At 51.7% G+C, this 20,674-nt stretch overlaps 1 protein-coding gene across 1 annotated transcript in view; it reads right to left on the bottom strand.

Moving 5' to 3' along the window:
* The window catches only part of DOCK1 (dedicator of cytokinesis 1), a 385,242-nt gene that overhangs the window by 253,092 nt on the left and 111,476 nt on the right, over positions 1 to 20,674 (bottom strand). Inside the window, exon 24 of the mRNA XM_090278686.1 lies at positions 1,248 to 1,318. Coding sequence (XP_090134812.1) covers positions 1,248 to 1,318 — 71 coding nt within the window. The remainder of the gene's footprint in view (positions 1 to 1,247; positions 1,319 to 20,674) is intronic.

The raw sequence follows: 20,674 nt of genomic DNA on the forward strand, positions 1-20,674 counted from the left end.
GAGGACAGGCCCGGCCTCCAGCCGTGACCCCAATGTCAACACTCACTGGAAGCGTCTGGAAGACTTAGCAGGTCTGGGCAGCAACCAGGGATTCAGCATCTTCTGACCAGCCCCAGGGGGCTACTGGGCTCCTGGTTCAGGGACCATTCTAAGAGCTGGTGGCAGGGACAAACACCAGGGTCCCAGGAGGGCAGACACGGAGCCCATGGGCCCAGATGATTCTCTTTGTCTCATTTAGGGCCTGCTAAGCTCTAACCAGTGCCAGTGCTGTGGGTCTCCGGGAGCAGAAAATAACTGTGTCCACACAGGACAGGAGATGCTCAGGCCCCCGGAGACATGATGATTCATGGAGGAGAGCACCTCCCGCCCCCCCATCCGTCACATCCAGGGCATGAGGGGCCTGTGGCGGATGCAGAGTATGCGAAGGATGACCATGTTTTATCCAGGGTAACTGCCAGGGGACAGATGGCCCTTCACGAATATTTAGGTGGGCTCTTTAGGCAGGTGAAAACGGTGCCAGCACCCGGACGTAGTTTATTGTGTCAAATGTTAAATCAAAACAAAACCAGAAACAGACGAAGACAGAGCTGCAGCTGTCTGCGCGTACGAAGCCTGAGCGCCACCGGCTCTTCTCGGAAGGCAGTGATGTCTTCCCATGGGACAGCTGAGGACAGGCACGGGCAGTGACCGCGGCAACGTCGGGAGCCCCACTCCCGGGTCTGAGACCCCCATGACCAGCTTCCCTGAAGGTTTTGTTTGTTTCAATATTAGCCTCGGGGGCACATCTGACTCTTCTGCCCGAGTGCCCCAGCCGCCCGTCCACCCACTAAGGAGCTCCCAGGGAGTGGCTGTGAGCATCACAGCAAAAAGGAGGTTAGACACGAATATGAAAGCCCCAGTGTTAGCATTTTTTAGGTGCTGAAAACAAAAACCAAACCCAACAATTACATCTGATATTCAAACCCTATAAAATGCCAAAGGCCACATCTGTATTCTCTACCCACTGGGCTACAGAGAAATCTTCCCAAAGCAAGTATGGCAACTGTTGATGGAGAGTGTCCTTCCCGTGTGAAGTCATAACTAGTGCAGTGTCACGGCCCCCACCACCAGCACAGGTTCCAGAGGAACCCAGGCACTGACCTCTGCTGACAGGAAACAGAACCATGAGCGTGCCATGGCCTAAATACCCTGAGAAGAAGGGCGAGGAGGACAGTGCACAGCCTTCAGGACCCGGGGCGCGTCCTTACCTGAGCTCTTTGGGGTCAAACACCAACTTCACATCATTGACGATTGTTGGTAAGTACTTCAGCGCTGCCCCCTGCAAACCAAGATCAAAGAACATCGCTGAGGCAGATGTCGTTTGGCAAATATTCATAAAAGGTTATAATTACTAGGAAGAAGCACATGCAAGCAGGCACAAACCCAGTTTCAACACAATACCCTGAAGACAGATAGCCAACTAACCGGTTGACAACCAAGGAGGTAGGCTCCCCCTCCGCCACCTAGTGAAATTCATTCCATACCTCACACTCGATATAAAAATCAACCTTAAATGAATCATGTGTCTTAAGTGTAAAACTTAAAACTATAAAACTTCTAGGAGACATTTGTGACTTTGGGCTAAGTGAAGTCTTCTTAGATTTGACACCAAAGCATATATATATTTTTTAAATTGATAAATCGTATCTCATCCAAACTAAGAACTTCTGCTAAGATAAGAGAGGAGCCACGGGAAGACATAATTGCAAGTTACACAGCTGGCGGAGGTTTGGGCCCAGCACGTTCAAAGAACTCTTAACACTCAACTGTAAGAAAGTGCTCCTTCCCCCAAACCAGTCAGAGATGTGAAGAGACACTCTTCCAGAGAAGACAGTATATGGATGGCATGTCGGCACGTGCATGTCATCGGTCGCCAGGGACGTGCAGGTTAAAACCGCAACGAGACGTCACTCCCGTCTATTAGAATTGTTAACACAAAACAGCCTGGCAGTGCCCCGTGCTGTCTGACTAGGAAACCAGTTCAGTAACTTTGGAAAAGCACGGGGCAGTTTTGGATCACGCGAGGGAAGCCCTCTCCATGGGGCCCAGCAAGCTCCGCCCCGAGCACTGGACCCGGTGAGATGAACGCGTCCGTTCCCCTGAAACCCGGCCCGTAAATGTTCACAGCAGCTTTATGTGTCATCACCAAGCACCAGAAACAACCTCCATGGCCCCCAGGAGGTGAATCCGTACAACGGCCCGCCGCTCAGTGATAAAAAGTTTAAACATTTACAAAGCCCCCGGTGACACACCACACAGCTGAACCTCAAATGCACTCTGAGTAGTGATGATTTCATTTCTAGAACATTCTGGAAAAGGCACAACTATAGAGACAAAGAGCAGCTCCGTGGTTGCTGGGGCTGAAGCGGGGAGCAGGGGGGAGCTTGTCCACCTCAGGGAACGGGAGGGAGGAGGGGGCAAATAGAACTCTTCTATAAGACTGAATGCAAACTATACCTTCATGTTTTAATGAATACAAATATATTACCTGGCTAGACAAGCGTGGAACACACCAGAGAGGATGCTGCCTCACCCGAGTGCCTGAGAGTTAAGTGGTCAGATTCAAGCCGCTTCAAGTCTCCTGATCTGTAAGTTGTGGATATGGGGTACATGCCGGACGTTTTCCTAGGAGCTCGACCCTGCTGACACGGTAAACCCTCAGGGCACCCACGTGGGGGGGTCTAACATTACCCGCTTTTGTCGGTGAGAAAGGAGAGGCACCAAGAAAGGGATGCCTCTCAGTCTAAATTCAAACCGCAGGGGTTTGGAGCCGGTCCGCCCACCTGCAAGGTCACAGTGAAACCACAGAGCTCAGCACTCCACAGGCAGGATGACAAAGGACGGGAGGGCACCCTCTGCGCGACTGATCACCCATCCGCTTCCCCCAGGTGCCGCACCTACCCGCCACACACTGGTCCGCCACGGGACCCCCAATCCCTGCACTGAGGTGCAACGTTTGAACACAGCACTAAATAGAAACAATTTCATTCTGGATTCAAAGGTCTTGCTTCGGCAACCTCGAAGTTGCCCAGAAAAACTAAAAAACACTTAGCATGACGTTGAATAATAAGCGTTTGCACAGCTGGCTGCCTGGACCCTAAAGCACCTTGTTGAGCTTGTGCCGGTCTCGAGGGTGAGGAATGCGTGGGCACGGTGCGTGTCATCCTGTACCCAACTGAGCGTCACCCGCCTGCAGCCACTGGATGGATTCCCTGGCCCAGGAGTGAGCAGACAGCCACAGCAGACAGGCCTCCGTGGCCCACCTTCCACTTCCGGCCCCGAGGCCGCCGGGCGCTGCGATAACCAGGGAGGCTGACGTCCCCTCCTGTGGTCGGGGTCTGTGTCCACTGTGACACCAAATCACAGTGAAAAAGGACAGCCTGCCAAAGACCCTGAAAACGGCAGCTCCTCCATACGCCCAGACTGACAGCGCTTCGCACAAAATAACCATGGAATTCTCCAGGACGCCCTGCCTCTTCCCTTTCAAACCACACACGTCGCCATCCTGAGCTCCCAGGAAAGCTGGGCTCCCTCCAGGGGGAGCAGCTGCTGGGGCGGGCAGAGGGAACCCCAACGCGCACCCAACGCGGGCTCGCTTTCTTACAAAGCCTGCTTCTTGGCCCGCGCGCCCTCCGGACCGTTTCTAGCTCTGCCTACTTGTCCACGACCTCAAGTGGCTGCGATCCTGCTGGTGCTTACAGCAAAGGCGTCCGCTTCCTCCGCGGGGTTCGGGGACTTCTCTCCATTCGGGTCTCCTGCTAGCGGAGGGGCTGTGGCTTCGGGAGCCTCCCACGGTCACCAGCAGAGCGCCCCACGAATAAAGTGGGGCTCTGGCCGGTGGACAGACGGCAGGTAGAATCTTATCCACAGAAAGACGCCTCCAGGTGTGAGCCCCGGAGGCAGGCGGGAGAAGCTGCTCGCAGGAGACCCGGGCTGGGGGCCTGGTGTCTGCGTGCAAAGCCGGCCTCCGGCTCTCCCGCATTTGCAATCCGTGCTTCTCATGGTAAAACCTGGAGGCTCCTAGCACCTGCCGCCATGGGCGGTGGGAGAATGGCGAGCGGGTGAGAGCCCGGCATTCTAGCAACACAGCGCGGCGCCCAGCAGACCCTGGCCACCGCTGCCACCGGAGGGGGCAGGACAGCGTGGGGGGGTGTGCACACACGGATATGACAAACTTCTGTACCTGCTCCGTGCGGGGCTCTCAAACAGGATGCTCCGAACTTTCAGCTACAAAGTCCTGTATAAAGTGACAAATGCTCAGTGGAATCACTTGTCAAATCACCAAGGAGTCAGGAAAATGGGAATAAAGGGTAACGGAGGGTTTTTGATAGTTTCTTTTTAGCTCGTTATTATTATTCTTTTGCAAATCAGTTCTTTAGTTCATAAAAGCCTACTCCGAAGGTGTGAGGCTCTTTTGAATGGTGGGTGGGAGGCGGGGACCCCAGGGTGCATCCCAGGCCTTGGCTAGGACCCCACAGGCAGTGGGATGGTCACCAATCCATTCAGTAAGGGAGGACGGGGGGCACGAGGCCTGTGGGATGTGGCCTAGAGACAGAGCTGGTGTGCGGCGGGGCCTCTTTCTCCTCCCTCCAGGGCTGAGCTACGAACCAGGTCACCTGAGAGCACCCCTCGTGGCAGGGCCTAGCCGGGAGAGAGCACATACAGGAATTCAGATGCCTTTGCTGCTCTTAGCATTGTTTCTTCACCTCCAGTTTAAGTCACAATAAAACGTAGCAAATCAATGTTTGCTTTCTAAGGAAGTTATTTCTTCAGATTTGACTTTAAACCTATTTAAGTTGGCATAATGACAGTTTAAGTCCTAGCTTGCTTTGCTCTTTGAACTTGGCAAAGCTTTCGCTGGCCCCTCCTGGGACGGACGAGTCCAATTCTCAACACATCTGGGCCCTGGGGCCGTGGGCACAGGGTCTGAGACACCCTGGTGCGCAGAGACCACGCAGGTGAGTCCCCGGCACACGCAGGGGCCCCGAGGCTGCGGTAAAACTGAAATTGCCTCCAAACACAGCAGGGCTCCCACGGCTGAGCACTGAGTCAAAGCCAGAAAACCAGGGAAATTCCAGAGACAAGACTACAGGGAAGCATAGCCTGCAGCAGACTATTTGTAGCTACATTAAAAGGCAGGCGCGACTTCCGGTCAAGATACGGTGTAAACACACACGGTCACCTCCTCGCGCGACCACAGCAAAACTACACCTAAACTACAGAACAAATGTCAGCCAGAACCATCAGAAATGGAGCTGAATGGAAGTCCTGCAGCTACGGAATGGAAGAAGAAACCACATCAAGACATGTAAGCGGGGAAAGACGCAGAACAGGCCGGTCCCACACCCACGTGTGGCAGGTAAAAATCGGGAGGGATCTCTTAGGAGCGAGGGGTCCCAGTTCCCAGCCCAGGATTCCAGTGCCAGGAAGAGCAGGCCCCACAACTTCGGGCTGCAAAACCCAGCAGGGATTGAGGCTGCGGAAGACAGAAACTTCTGGACTCCCCAGCGGTTCTCCTTAAAGGGCCCCCACACACTTACTCGGACTCACTCGCTCTGAGCTCCAGCCCGGGGGCAGCAGACCGAAAGGCATCAGAGACAGGCAGGGAGGAACTAACTTGTGCGAAGCCAGGGCAAGAGCTGGGGGGCAGCTTCCTCCCGGGCAAAAGTGCTGCCAGCGGCCATTGTTACTTTTCTGAGCCCTCACCCCACAGAGCCGGCAGGCAGACGCCATGTCTGAGACTCCAACAACCTGGTGATTCCGAGGCCCGGCCCCACGCAGCTTTCAGGCCCACCCAACCTGTTCCCAGTGGCTTTTCCATACGAATGGCTTGTCCTGGCCCGCACTTCAGATTTTCCTAAATTCTCTCAGCCAAGCAGCCTCTGGCTTCAGTGAGCCCCATGCCGCCCACGGAGTTGTCCCAGGTGTGGCCCCAGCAGCAGCCGGCCTCAGCTCACAGCCTGGCCTCTCCAAGGCACCTCCAAGCCCAGTGTAAGTCCCAGCCATCTGCAGAGCACTTTGTAGCTTCTGCTGTGTGACCCTGAACATAACACAGGTGGTGGCTGACCTTGGATGTGCCAACGGCAATCAAGGCTCAACTACAAGAGGAGGGCGTACTCAGCCCACACATGGAACATGCCTTGCGTACCCAGATTAAGTAATAGGGGACGCTGGGCCACTGGACCCTACAGGGCACCTAATACATGAGGCCACTCACCAAGCTTGGGAGACGCAGCAGCCCAAGCTAAGACACAGAAACACACACAGGGAGGCAGCCAAAATGAGGAGACAGAGAAACAGGGCCCAAATGAAAGAACAGAACGAAACTCCAAAAAAAAGAACGGTTTGTTTAAAAATGGAGACAAGCACGTGACTAGATGCCGAGTTCAAAGCACTTGTTATATGGTGCTCAAGGGACTCAGGGGAAGAGCAGATGAACTCAGAGAAACTTTCAACAGCATAAAAAAGGGCATGGAAACCATAAAAAAAAAAGAGGCGAAAGGTACACTAATTGAAATGCAGAACAATTTACAGGGAGTCAACAGCAGAGGGGATGAAGCCGAGAATCAGATCAGTGATTTGGAACATAGGGAAGCAAAAAACAACCAATCAGAACACCTTGAAGAAAAAAAAATCCAAAAACATGAGGATGGTGTAAAGAACCTCTGGGACAACTTCAAGAAAAGCAACATATGCATCACAAGGGTGCCAGAAGAAAGAGGAAAAGCAAGAAACTGGAAACCTATTTGAAAAAATAATAACAGAAAACTCCCCTAACTTGGGGAAGGAAATAGACATACGAGCCCAGGAAGTGCAGAGAGTCCCAAATAAGACAAACCCAAAGAGGCCCACTCCAAGACACATCATAATTAAAATGCCAAATGTTAAAGATAAAGAGAGAATCTTAAAAGCAGCAAGAGAAAAGCAGCGAGTTACCTACAAAGGAGTCCCCATAAGACTATCAGCTGATTTCGCAAAAGAAACTTGACAGGCAAGAAGGGGCTGGCAAGAAATATTTAAAGCCATGAAAAGCACGGACCTACAATCAAGATTACTCTACCCAGCAAAACTATCATTTAGAATCTAAGAACAGATAAAGAGGTTCCCAGAGAAGAAAAAAAACCAAAGGAGTTCGCCACCACCAAACCAGCCTTATATGAAATGTTAAAGGGTCTTCTTTAAGAAGAATAAGAAAATAAAAAATATGAGCAATAATATGGCAACAAATACTTATCTATCAGCAATTGAATCCAAAAAACAAAACAAACAAGCAGAACAGAAACAGAATCATATTTATAGAGAACATGTTGATGGCTGCCAGATGGGAGGGGGATGTGGGGGATGGGTGAAGAGGTGAGGGGATGAAGAAGTACATATCGGCAGTTACAGAATAGTCATAGGGATGTAAAGTACAGCACAGGAAACAGAGTAGCCACAGAACATATATGCATGGCCCACAGACATGGACAACGGGGTAGGGACTGTCTGAGGAAGTGGGGTGGCTGGGTGGAGGAAAGTTTGGGGGAAAGGGGGAAAACTTGAGACAACTGTAATAGCATAATCAATAAAATATAATTTTTTAAAAAAGGCACGTGGCTGACTATCCCTCTAAATCTGGGCCCATTGCTGGACACCCACGCAGCCAAGGACTCCTGGAAGGAAGCAACCACCGCTCTGAAGAAGGAGAGTGTGGTCAGAGCTCAACCCAACAGACAAGAGACACAGTGAAACCCAAGGTTTGGAGGGAGAGAACGAAAACAAAACAAGGCTTAGGAGACAGCAGAAAAGGCTACAGTTTTCTCATTGCTGGCATAATTCAGATGAAAGAAATTAAATCAATACGCTCTTTCCTAAGCACCCGTAATGGCCATGCACCTCATGAGCGTGCCAACGGAATCCAAGCTATAAACCAAAATCAAACATGCACTTCCTAGCTCGTTCTGGCTTAACGATGTAAGTGTCTCTCTGCCTAAAAATATTACCGCTGATGATGATTAATAGACACTATTTTAGGGTAAAGTTCAGGCTACATTATTCAGTATAATTATTTTAATTAAATCCATTAGCATATCTTTATATAAGATTGCAAGAGCTATCAAAAATACAAAATAAGCTTTCCTTGAATAATGTATGAAGCAATTATTAATTTACATATTTCTCAAGAAAACACATAATAAAATGATTTCAGTTGAAGGCTTTGAGCTAAAATATGTCCGTACACACACAGGTTCTCCTTGCAGACTGAAGTGTTCCGTCTTTGGAAGATTTGGGGCGCAGAACAGCCCGATACAGGAAAATGTAGCAAGGCCAGTTTGGCCAAAAGGTGCCCTGGACCCGAGCTTGAGCGTCTGGTGGAGAATGGATGACACAGGACAGATGGCCAGACAGGACGCCTTCTCACGCCCGAGGGACGGGAGCCTGGCACTTAGGAGGCTCCAGGTTGTGCCCTTCGGAGCCACCTGTTCTATGGATTGCAGAATCCAGAGCAAAAAAACAACAACAAAAAACAAAACAAAAAGACACCAGAGATGATAACAATGCCTTCTGTTCCTCATACCCTATTAAACCAAAACTGCCGGCCTCGTTTCCCACCCCCAGCTAAAAATACCTCTCCTCTGTGTAATCAAGCTTCCTTTAAGCAGTGGCTCATCTTTGAAACAGCATCTGCGTCTCTACCACCAACGCTATGGTCCGTTTCATCAGAAGCGTCGCCCTTGCCATGTAGGAAGCCATTCCTATGGTTCAAATGTCACAAAGATCAAACCGGAAAGAATGATGAAAAGGGTACCAAGTCCTTCCTACAATTCTTCAATGAACCAGGACAAACTCCTATCCTTAAACGGATCTGTTATGGCCAAATAACATATGAAAAGATAACTGGCCTCACTAATCATTAGTGCAAATCAAAACTACAAGGTATCACCTCACGCGCAGTAAGGTGGGCACTGTCAATCAATCAATAAGCAGATAACAGAACAGGTGTCGGCAAGCACACGGAGAAACCAGAACCCCTGCGCACTGCTGATGGGGATGTAAAATGGTGCAGCCACTAAGGAAAATACTACGGAGGCGTCTCAAAAAATTAAAAACAGAATTACCGTACGGTCCAGCCATCCCACTTCTGGGTTTATACCCCAAAGACGTGAAAGATGTGTGGGCACCCCCAACGTCACTGCAGCATCGTGCACGACGGCCAAGAGGCAGAAGCAGCCCAGGTGCCCATCGGGGGGGGGGGGGAATGGATGAGGAAAACGTGGCACGTGTACACGCGGCGGCATGGAGTTCGGCCTCACAAAAGGAGGAAAGTCTGGCGTGGGCTGAAGCCCAGAGGAGCCTTGAAGACATTATGCCGAGTGAAATAAACCCGCCTCAAAGGGATGGGCATGGTATGATTTCACTTACATGTGGTATCGAAAGCAGCCAAACTCATCGAGACGGAAAGCAGAACTGTGGGTGCCAGCGGCTGGGGGCGGGGAGGGTGCATGGGAACAGAGTTTAGGTTTCACGATATGAAAAAGTTCCCGAGACCCGTTCTCACAACAACGTGAATAGCGTGAAGGCTACGCACTGTGCACTTGACGCCTGTTTAGTGAAGGTCATCTCGTGTGGCTCTTACCCCAACAGAAACAAGTGCACGGAGGAACAAGGCATGTGCCTTCCTCGGAGAACAGGAGCGTCAGGTGAAGGGGCCCCTGGGATTCTCAGGGGAGGATGTTGTTGTCACTGGGCAGGACCCCTGGAGCCCCACTGGCTCCTGCCTGTTAACATGTCAGGAGTGGTCCCCTACACACAACACACACAGGACCCACCGAGGCCCCTGGCGTTCCCAAGCAGCATCTGGTTGAGAAGCCCCCGGTTAGACAAGACCTTTCCCACCCGTGTGGCAGTGCCACAGGTGGGTGCCCGGCAGCCCTCAGCCCTTGGGGCAGCCTGCACTGACACCAGCAGCCGCGTTACACCACGATGACCGTTTCTGCGAGCCCGCGGCCGGAATACAGGGCGCCCTGCTCAGTGCTCGGCCCCCCTCTCTCCGCGGTGAGATGCGTGATTGGAACGAGCACAGCCTGGCCCACACCTGTTTCACCGAGGTTCCCAGATGCCGGGCACACGGGAGGCCAGAAGGGGACTGGATCTAGGCCAGAGTAAGCGACCAGACAAAAAGCGTCAGGGTGGAGCCGGCATGACTCGGGGCTGAGGCGGAACTCCTGCAGCCTGCGGGCAGAGCAGTGGGACCGTAGCAACAAAGACAAGGGTCCCGGGACAAAAGAGCGAATGAGCTAACGGCAGACGCAGAGAATAAACCCACTAATTCAGAGCCATGGTGCCGTCCTTGACCCCTAAGACCCATTTGCCAGGAGTGACGTCATGCTAAAGAGCAGTACCGCAATCTAGGCAAGGATAAATCTGCATTAAGTTGCTGAGCAGTCCTTTTCCACTTTCACTGGCGCAGTCACGTATGTAGCTAAAGAGGCTCCTGGACAAACGCATGGACCCCTACACAGGCCTCTGCAGCCTCCAAAGGGACAAGAATTGGTTCCATCTCCAGACAGTTTCCTGGAGGGAGGCAAAGCATGACTTCTCAATGACAGTGCTTTTCTAAAAATACCCTTGAAATTCAGCAGTCAACAGACAGGACCATGGTCCCGTGGAAAAGCATCTTGAGAGCCTGAACCGCAGGGAGAGGTTTGCACACAGGGGCTGGAGACAGGGCACATCCCCCTTGTGTTTTATCCGCGGTCTGAACAACCTCCCAAAACCGAGCCTTTGGGGCCCGGAAGTGGGGGGAGGGGGTCTGCAGGAGAGCAGAGCAGGCAGGAAGGGGACCCACTCTGGTCTCACTGTCAAGTGCGTGACCTTCTCCACCCTCCCGGCCCCCACTGACCCTCAGACAAACCCACGGGGGCAATGGCCAACCATGGGGAGACGCGTGCCAGGTAGAGGCAGAGGAGCAGGGTGACGGAAGTCCCTTTGGGAGGAGGAAACCGTGGAAGCAAAGAGGGGCCCAGCTGTGTGGGACCCAGGCACCCACTTCGCACTTCCACACCAACCCCAAGCCACATGCACACCGGCTGCCCTGCATCCCAGGCACAGACCCACCCATAGGCGGTGACATTGAGTCCCCCCGAAACATGTTCAAGTCCTACCCGCCAGTAACCATGCACAGGGACTTATCTGGGACCAGAGCATTTGCAGATGAAATCAGATGAAGGTCGGGCTGCACTACATGAGGGTGGGCCCCCAGGCCAGGGCCCCGTGTCTTTACACAAGACAGGAGAGGGGACAGAGCCACACAGTGGGTTCCAGCAGTGACAGACCAACCCCTTGGAAACATGTGGGGCCTCCATGGTCTCTAACATGCATCACGAAATTAGGGTCATAATGACACCCCCCCCACCCCGCTGCCTAGTCACTGGGACAGCCGCTCTCCCCTGAAGCTTGGCACTACCCATGCCAAGGCCTTAACTAAGCAAGAGGCAAGACCATCGGCCCAGGCAGACATCCAAGGATGTCAGGGAGGACAGCCCCCCGCCCCTGGTGTCCCTAACACCGGGCATCATCTCAAAACGCCACCCTAACACACTGTCATTCTCTGTGGCGATGTGTTCAATCCGAGTCTCAGCAAACACTTACTATTTAGGTCAGAGGACTTAAAACATGGACACAGATATTAATAACTTCTAAAAAACATACTCAGATGTGCAATGAGGGAATTTTTATAAATGTTGCCGACCTTACCAAATGCTTCGGGTTAGGTAATTAAAATTTTTCCTGCAGGTCAGACGGTCTCTTGTCTTCCAGATGAAAAGCTGGTTGGGGACGATTAATCATCGCTGTCCCCAGACACCAACACTGGGCAGCGTCTCCCCTGGAGACCACAGCATCAGCCCCTCTGCTCCCTAGGGCCCTCCCTCACCCCTCAGCACACCCCGGCCTCAGGCAAAGATCCCTGTGACCGGCAAAGACAGAAGCCAGCCTGGTGCCTGCTCTCCAGGTGGGCTTTCCTTCCTGGTATCTTAGACGTGGGGGCAGAATCCTCAGTTCTCCTAAGGTCGCTGGAGAAGGAGGCAGGATGTCACGGAGGACTCCGGGGAGGAGGGTAAACCAAATAAGGGACTCCCTGGTTTTGCTGTTACAGTTTGTATGAGTTTGCTGGCGATGCTGTAAGACGCATAGACCAGAGGCCCGAGAGAGCTGGGGACGAGGACGTCAATGTGGGGGCCCGGTCCAGCCCATAACAGTTGTACCTGCTCCTCCTTCCTTTATGCAAACGCATCTGTTTATCAGTCAAAAAGGTTTCTTCCTCCACGCAGTGGTAATCTCACTGTTCTAAATCGTTCCCTTGAAGGAAAGGCCAACCCAGAGTGGGGCGAGGTCAAAACCTGCCTGCAAATACGTCTGTCAGACGTCTCTTCTCCGAGCGTGCCCGTGCCCAGCCATGCGGTGACACGCCGCCATCCATCGGGACTGCCCGCGGACACCCTACGGCCCCGCCCAGACAAGGGCGCCTTCCCGGGCCCCTCAGAACCACCCTTGGGGTTCAACCCCACCCCACAGGTGGTGAACTTTAGATTGTCAGTCTGGGGAGGGCCGAGACACGGTCCCTGTGCGGGCCAGCGCCCAGCCCCCGGCATTCAGAAAGGTCAGCAAACAAACGTGGAAGCAGGGACAAAGGCTCCTTCTGTTGGGCAGTTTTTATCCTTCTGGGTGGCGGCTGGAGAAGGAAGATGACGTGTAGAGTGTGCAGGTAGCAAGTTAAACACCAAGACGGGGACTCAGGGCACCTGGATGTGGCTTCCATGTAGCTGCTTGCTGGCAGCACACAGAGGATGGGTCGCGCTGGGGGGCGATCAGGACAGATGGCCCCCGCAGACTCAGGGCCTGCTCAGACCCGGCTCAGCACCCCTGGCTTCCCCTCTCGGGCTTCCCCTCACCCTGCAAGGAGCGCATGAGCTCCTGGAGCTCAGAGCCCACACCCCCTTCCCCTTAGAGGGTTCTTCCTCCTCCCCACCCTCCCACGCTCTGCGCCTCCTCCACCAGGACAAGTCACCCACAGCCCAGCCATGCCCTCTGGGTCCTGCACAGCCCCTCGCAGCCTGCAGGGCTCCCTGGGGCCTGGGGGACATGGGGCCCTGCCTCTGCAGAGAACTCCACCTCCCCGCTGGACAGCTCCAGGGATTTGCAGCCTCCAGAGTCTGAGCTTCTTCCCTACCACCCAGGACCTTCCTAGCCCGGCCATGCCCCCTGACCTTTGCTCCAGTAATCTTCATTTCTCTCCAGGTTCCTGAGGAAGCTGGGCGCCCCCCCATCCCCCGCCACCAATGTCACCACCCTCTGCTCCCTGCGCCCTTGACCAGGCAGCCCAGCTGCCCCTGCACAGAAACCCACCAGTCCCTCCTTCAGGTACACACCCACACCCCCAGGACTACGAGGGAGCACGACCTGCTGTGACTGTCACCATCCGGGGCCCATGGCTAGGCCACAGCACCCAGTTGCAGTGCATCTGAGGAGGTGACTTGTCCATGTGACGAATATCTGCAATCAGCGACCTGACAGGAAGGGGATGACCCTGGCTGAGCTGGGGGTCCTGCCTGTCCCCATCAGCTGGAAGGTGTTCGGAACAGAAGTCGGGTTTCCATGGGGAAGAAACAACTCGGCCTGAGGACTCAAGTGTCCACGCGGCCTCCATGTCCAGCCGACCACCCCGACTTCAGACTCGCCAGGGCAGCCCCACCACCAGTTAGCCAATTCGCTGCCATAAATCAACACGACTATATATCCTATTGGTTCCATTTCCTACGGACGCCAGCTGGTAATCCTCCCAGGCGCACCACCCCTGCACCGGCTCACCAGGGCCCAACCTCCTGGGCCACGCATACCTGCTGGGGAAGGGCCTCCCCTAGCTCTGCAGGGGCCTCCCAGCCTCTGCCCCACCCCAGCAGGACATTCAAGAAGGAACTGGGGGACAGAATGGCCCAGTGCTCAGTAACTACAGGCTGAATCAATATAAGGAGAAACCAATACATGCTCAGCCAAGTCACAAGGGCAAGAAGTCCTCTGTCCACATGATTTAGTCATTCATTCATCCATTCACTCACTCACTCACTCACTCATTCACTCACTCATTCACCCACTCATTCATTCACTCCCTCACTCATTCACTCACTCATTCACTGCCTCATTCATTCACTCACTCACTCATTCACTCACTCATTCACTGACTCATTCACTGACTCATTCACTCACTCATTCAGTCATTCACTCACTCATTCATTCGCTCACTCACTCATTCACTCACTCCTTCACTCTCATTCACTCAACTCACTCATTCACCCACTCACTCATTCACCCACTCACTCATTCACTCACTCATTCATTCACTCACTCATTCAGTCATTCACTCACTCACTCATTCAGTCATTCACCCATTCATTCACTCACTCATTCACTCACTCAGTCACTCATTCACTCACTCATTCACTCACTCATTCATTCACTCACTCACTCCTTCACTCATTCACTCAACTCACTCATTCACCCACTCACTCATTCACTCACTCATTCACTCATTCACTCACTCACTCATTCATTCACTCACTCATTCATTCACCCATTCATTCACTCACTCATTCACTCACTCAGTCACTCATTCACTCACTCATTCACTCATTCACTCACTCATTCACTCACTCATTCATTCACTCACTCACTCATTCACTCACTCCTTCACTCACTCCTTCACTCTCATTCACTCAACTCACTCATTCACCCACTCACTCATTCACTCACTCACTCACTCATTCACTCACTCACGCACTTTTTCAACCAAAATGTACTGATTAACTGGAAAAGATGTTAAAGTCCCAAAGAGTAATACTCAGCATGGTTGTGAAATTCCTCTGGAAGAAACCCTCCAGCACAGGGTTCTTCTTTGTCTCTTCAAGAGGTTTGGCCACTGCGGGCGGAGCAGCCACTGGCCCTGGGCACACCCAGGCCGCTCGTCCCCTTCAGGCTTGAATGCCCCTGACGTGGGACACTGTCAAACTCGAGAGTCCCAGGAAAGGCACCAGAATTCATTTAAATTGCCTTCTCCCAAAACCGGGCTTCAAATTTGTTTTTCCAGGCAACACTAAAAGGTGTAAAATGTACCTCTCATGTTTTCTTTCCTAGATACAGTTCAAATAAATTGGAGTTATTTGGAAAGTGTCATGATCATTGCTATTTTCAGATATAATAACAGAAATGATAGATTAATTTCCAACAAAGCAAGAGTTCACAGAAATACATAAAACCAGGCCAAAAATCAATAAATAATGTTAAGGTATCTACTGTGCGCATAAACAGTAGTCAAGTTAATAGTTTTTAATCCTCTCTGACAGGAATGTTTAACACAGACCCAGAAGCGACATCCGTGTTTGCAATCTGGGAAAAAAATGGTATTTTGCTCTGGAAGACAGGGCCTACGTCCTAAGCGACTGGAGGACAGAGGAAATGCCACAAGAAACAACGTGAAACGGTGCAACAATAAGTGAAAAACATAAAAGCACTGACTTGTGATTGACGGAAGTTCTGAGAGACTCCACAGCGTGCCCGACCCCATGACAGAGGACAGTCAGAGGCCACTGGAGGCTGCAAACGGGCATCAAGTTAAATAAAATTCAGAACTCGTTTTACAATCACACGTGAAACTGCCACGCACACGCGACAGGAAACCTGCTCTTCCCCTCTGCATCTGTAAGGCATGAGTTAGGCTAAGCTGCAGAAAACCTGGATATTAAATACAAAAGCAACTGCCAGAAAATAACTGCATTTATTGGAAAATGAAACGATGTGATCATCAGAAAATTAAATAACTCGGCTCTGGATCTTGGAAGATCTGAAATCTGACAAACACAACCGTGCATGGAAAGTATGAGGAAGGAAAAAGCTCAGGATGAAACACCCGATTTATTCCCAAGATCTGTATTTGTAACCAAAGTTTCATCTATCTCTTTAATGACCAATTAATACCAAGGCTATTTTGGTTCCACTTTAAATAGATGGCCCTCAACGATGCAAATATCTAGCTCAGGACTCTACTTGCGATCCATCAGACTAAGCTTGCAAACACTTGGCAGCAGTCCCAAACCCCACAGAACACTTACAGAGGAGGGGGTAGGTGATGTTTCCTGAGCATAAAGTTGGTCTGCTGAAGTTCCCTGGATGCCTTCAGACTCCAGAAGCCCCTCATCCCTACCTCAAGTTAACCTTAACTGAGCTCTGGAACAGAAATCTAGGATTCCTCAGGGACCATCCCCCAAACCATGATTTATCCTAACAGCACCTAGAACTAATCCCACCCCACCCCCAATATTCTCCCCAAGAGGATCCACAGAGCAGCCCTCCCATCCCCACCCCCGTGAGCACCACGGACGGCACCGGGCATACACACGTTTCTGGGTCTTGGTCCAGGACAGGTTAACTCTGACTAAGCAAGGACCCATCTCAGCTGAACTTCTCAGCATCCCCTTGAGCAGCTGTGTTCCCCGCTGTGCTGCTTGGGAAAGGACAAGCCCATCTTCGGAAAACTCTTGTCACCGGGGCAGGTGCTGTGTGGGTCTGGTACGCACACCGTGAACAAAGGCCCTGGCTCAATGGACAGTGCTCTGAGCTCAAACGGCCGCGTGGCTACCCTTCCTCGCCTTCTGGAGAGCCCACCACACACACCCCTCACTCCGTCGCTCCCAGCTACTCAGCCGTGTGCAACCGCCTTTGACCCTGGGAGTAAGGCGGCCCTGGGTGTAAGACATCCCTCATCTTCCCCATGGGATTATTTCATATTTTGACCACTTCAAATACATCCACTTTTAGGGACATAGATTAAAAACCTGTCTTCTTGTAAATACGTCGTTAATATAACTATCCATTCCTACCTACCATCACAGTCCATCCATATTAATTTGGAAATATTTTTGTCCACATGCACATTTTCATGGAATGATTTTACATCGACTGCTTATTTGCATCTCTGTTAGCAGTCTTTCCGCCTTTACTAGCACACATTTTTTTTGGTCATCCTTTTACAGGAATCTAAAATGTTTATAGCAGGGCACTTCTTATGGACCATCATGAATTATTTCCCAAGCCACAAACCCCCATTTGTATAATAAGAGCAGTTTTATTTTTCTAATTTATATGTTAGGTACATACACATGATCTTTCATGATCACTGCAATGTAACCAATTATTCTACTTCTTAAATGACCTTTAAAAAGGTTATTATAATGACACCCAACACTTGTGTCCGTGCCAGCAGGAAATTGCCTAACACAGTTAAACATCTTTGCTCCTCTTTCTAATCAGTTCTGCCAGGTGACCTGTAAAATCACGGCCAACTAGCATCAAGGTTTCAGGCTAACATGGTTTAGTGTCTTTTTAAAATAAAAGCATGAGAAAGATGGTACAGGGCCCTAAAGAGAAGGCTTCGTAACTCTGGAAGGAGTTAACCCCTCTGGGAAGCAAGCATGGGGTGTCCACTGACGGGGCTGTGACATGCTGGGGCACGGGGCAGGCTTCCCTTCCTGGGCGCGGGGTGTTTCAGATCCAGGTCACAGGACCTGCACAGCGACTTCCTCCAGCTTCCACTCCCCCCAGGGCTGGGGGTGGGGGGCTGTGTCCCCCCCGGGGCCCTCTTGCATCCCCTCACTCACTCAGGACCCCCCCAGTACTGAGACTCATGTTCTGTATCCCAGCACCTCCCACAGCATCTCACCTCTGGCAGATGCTAAGAAATAGTCGTTGAATGACTACATTTACGACTAAAATCGCCTAAAGGCTTAGAAAAGCCACAGCATCCAGGCGGGGAGAATGGAAAGGAGGCCTTGGCGGGTGAGATTCCTGAGGTCACGCGTCCCAAATGTCCGTGTGCTCTCTGGCGCGACCCACCCAGGTGGCCCTGCTGGACTGCGTGGCAAGTAAGAAAAATGCAGAGAAAGAAATAATTTTATAACAGTCAAGAGTTTTTTAAATGCATGCCTGTTCCCTGCTATGAGATTGGATCCCTCCTACCTCAAGAAGGGCAGGAGGTCCCTTTTTAAATAAAATAGTAATGACAATGACCGTCTGAGAGTATCTTTACTGCTCCCTCAGTACTAATTGACAGATGACACAGTCCTCTATTGTCTCTTTTCCCAACTAGAGCATAGCATTGGCTTTCCTGTACATGCCCGCTCGCCCCCGATGACCTCTGACAGTTTCCCATGCCTAGAATAGCACCTGGCACATACATGGGGCCCCCAAAATCAGATGAATACAGTTTAACTGTTGTTGGCAATTTGTTTTTACTGGCCCATCAAATCCTGCTAACTTGTGCAACGGTCCGGGAAGCTCCCTGGATAAAGAAGGCCGAGAGGTAGGAAGGATTCCTAACCCCCCTTTCTGTCTCCAGTCCTCCCCCGAAATCCAGGCCCAAGGTCCACAAGACTCCTGAGGCCGGGGGTGGACGGGATGGGGTAAGAGCCAAGTGTGGGGTAGACAACGAACTAAAACGCAGGGACTGAGTCAGAGAACCATGAACAAGCCAGGAACCAAAAGGCAGGAAGAGATTTCTCATCCTCTGTCCCAGCCCGGGGGGCGGGGTGTCAGTGCCTGGCTCGTCCGCTGCCCCCGACTCCCACCTCCTCACATTTTCATCCCATGTGCCCACATCTCACTTCCATGTCCCCAAAGTCTCGCCCCCACCTCCCCTGGTCTCCCTCCTGCCTCCCCAAGTCTCAACAACCCTCTTCTGCAGAACGCCAACCATGCACAGAGCACCCCTGTCCTCGTCTTCACCTTTGCAGCATTCTGTGTCCCCACAGTGGCTGTGACAGGTGGACCAGGGAGAAACCTGGCAATGAATATACTTTGCTTGGAATCTACTGTCGTCTCTGAGCTCTGGCCCTGGAACATGGAATTCCTCCCACAAACACATTAGAAAGACATGGCAAACCAGTGCTTGGTGAGATAGCGGGTTGTGACAAATGACCCAGGACACAGGAAGTGGCATGTCACCGGCTCGTCCGGGCAGGGGGTCCTGCTGTGCTGGACCGCCGGCTGCACTGGCAGGGGAGGCAGCAGCATGCATGTGTCCGGAAGCGTCTGGGCTCCCTCCGAGAAGTTGCTGGGCGCCACAAGGACAGCCCATCCGGGCAGGGCGTCTTCTGCACTACAGTCAGGCATGACGTGTCAGTGTGTTAGTGAGAGGGATTCCGAACCAGACGTCTTTGCTTCCCAAGAATAAAGCAGGAGGTAATTATAATGCAGTCCCTAGAAGCCTCTCCCACCCCAGCGCAGTACAGAGCAGACACATCTAGCGGAAAATGCCTTTATAGAGCATCTTCCTCATGGCGAGGCATCGCGATCAGGCACCAATTGAGAATGAATTAACTATAAGTCAGGAAACCCGTAGTATGCCCAGGAGGTTATGGGTGAGAGATTTGAGGATAAAGGAGAAAAAAAAAAATAGCATTCTTCAGTCACCAAATAACTGAACAACATTCACTGATCGAATTTAGAAAGATTTAGGTTCCTAACAAACCCTAATATTGGCGAGGGGACAAAAGAAAGAAAAGAAGGGTTTTCATCTAAAAACCCATCACTCCCCTCCTGGCCAATGCAAGCAGTTTCGATATTGTGATCAGAAGACCATGTGGCAAAGGTGGCCCCAGGAAAACAAGGCACCGAAAAATGTCTGTTTGTCATATATGTTCTCTCCTGTGTCTGAACCTCATAAAGGGACAAAAATTACTCAGTTCCAAAGCCCTAAACAGCTACTTAAAGATTTTAAGTAACTTTTAATGGGTTTTTCTTTTTCTTCGAGGTATCACAGGAATTTATTTGGAAGATTAAGAAGTCACCTTAGGAAAAACAGAAAACAGAACTCACTAATCATCTTCCATTTAGCCTTTTATATGAGTAAATAGGGAAATCATTTATAATCACATCCATTATGAAGAATTCAAATTATTCCACTCTGTTTTATTAGCTATCCACAGGAAGCACACTTCCTCATACGAAGTTCACTTGGTGAGTTTCTCACGTGATTGACTCCCATTTTCACAGCCACAGGGCTTCTCAGATCAAAACGGTCAGGTCAGGCGTCCAAGCCAAGGAGGCAGCGGGCCCCAGGCACATGAAAAGGAGGCTCGGGAGGGGCTCGGCCAGCGTGGAGGAGCCTGGACAGGGACAGCACCAGGGGTTGCACCTGTCATAGAGGCCAGTGCAGGTGCGCGTGCTCAGAGTCAGTTCCAGCGCATGGATTTATTTGTCATGAGGAGCGGCGCCCGCAGCAAGCCCAGCCAAGCGCTCAGCGGCCAAGCGTTGTGATCTGCTGGACAGCCAGGTGGGCCGATGGCCACCGCCAATGCACCTGCTTGCTGGGCCTTCACAGACACACAAAGCGCTTTGCCGAGGCCTCTGGGGACAACAGCTTGAAGCCCAGGGTGCCAGGGACAAAAACGTCGGCATGCCAAGACTCTGAGACAGGCAAAAGCACAGCGTGGCCGGGAAAGGAGCAGTCACTTTGGGGCTGAGCAGAGAGACAAGAGCACATACAGAAGGGCACGGAGAGGGGACAGGGCTGACGAGTGCCTAGAGCCAGTCAGGACGGGGCGTGCAC

This window comes from Furipterus horrens, unplaced genomic scaffold, assembly GCF_987537825.1.
Source record: "Furipterus horrens unplaced genomic scaffold, mFurHor1.1.pri manual_scaffold_5, whole genome shotgun sequence".
Classification (NCBI taxonomy): Eukaryota; Metazoa; Chordata; class Mammalia; order Chiroptera; family Furipteridae; genus Furipterus; species Furipterus horrens.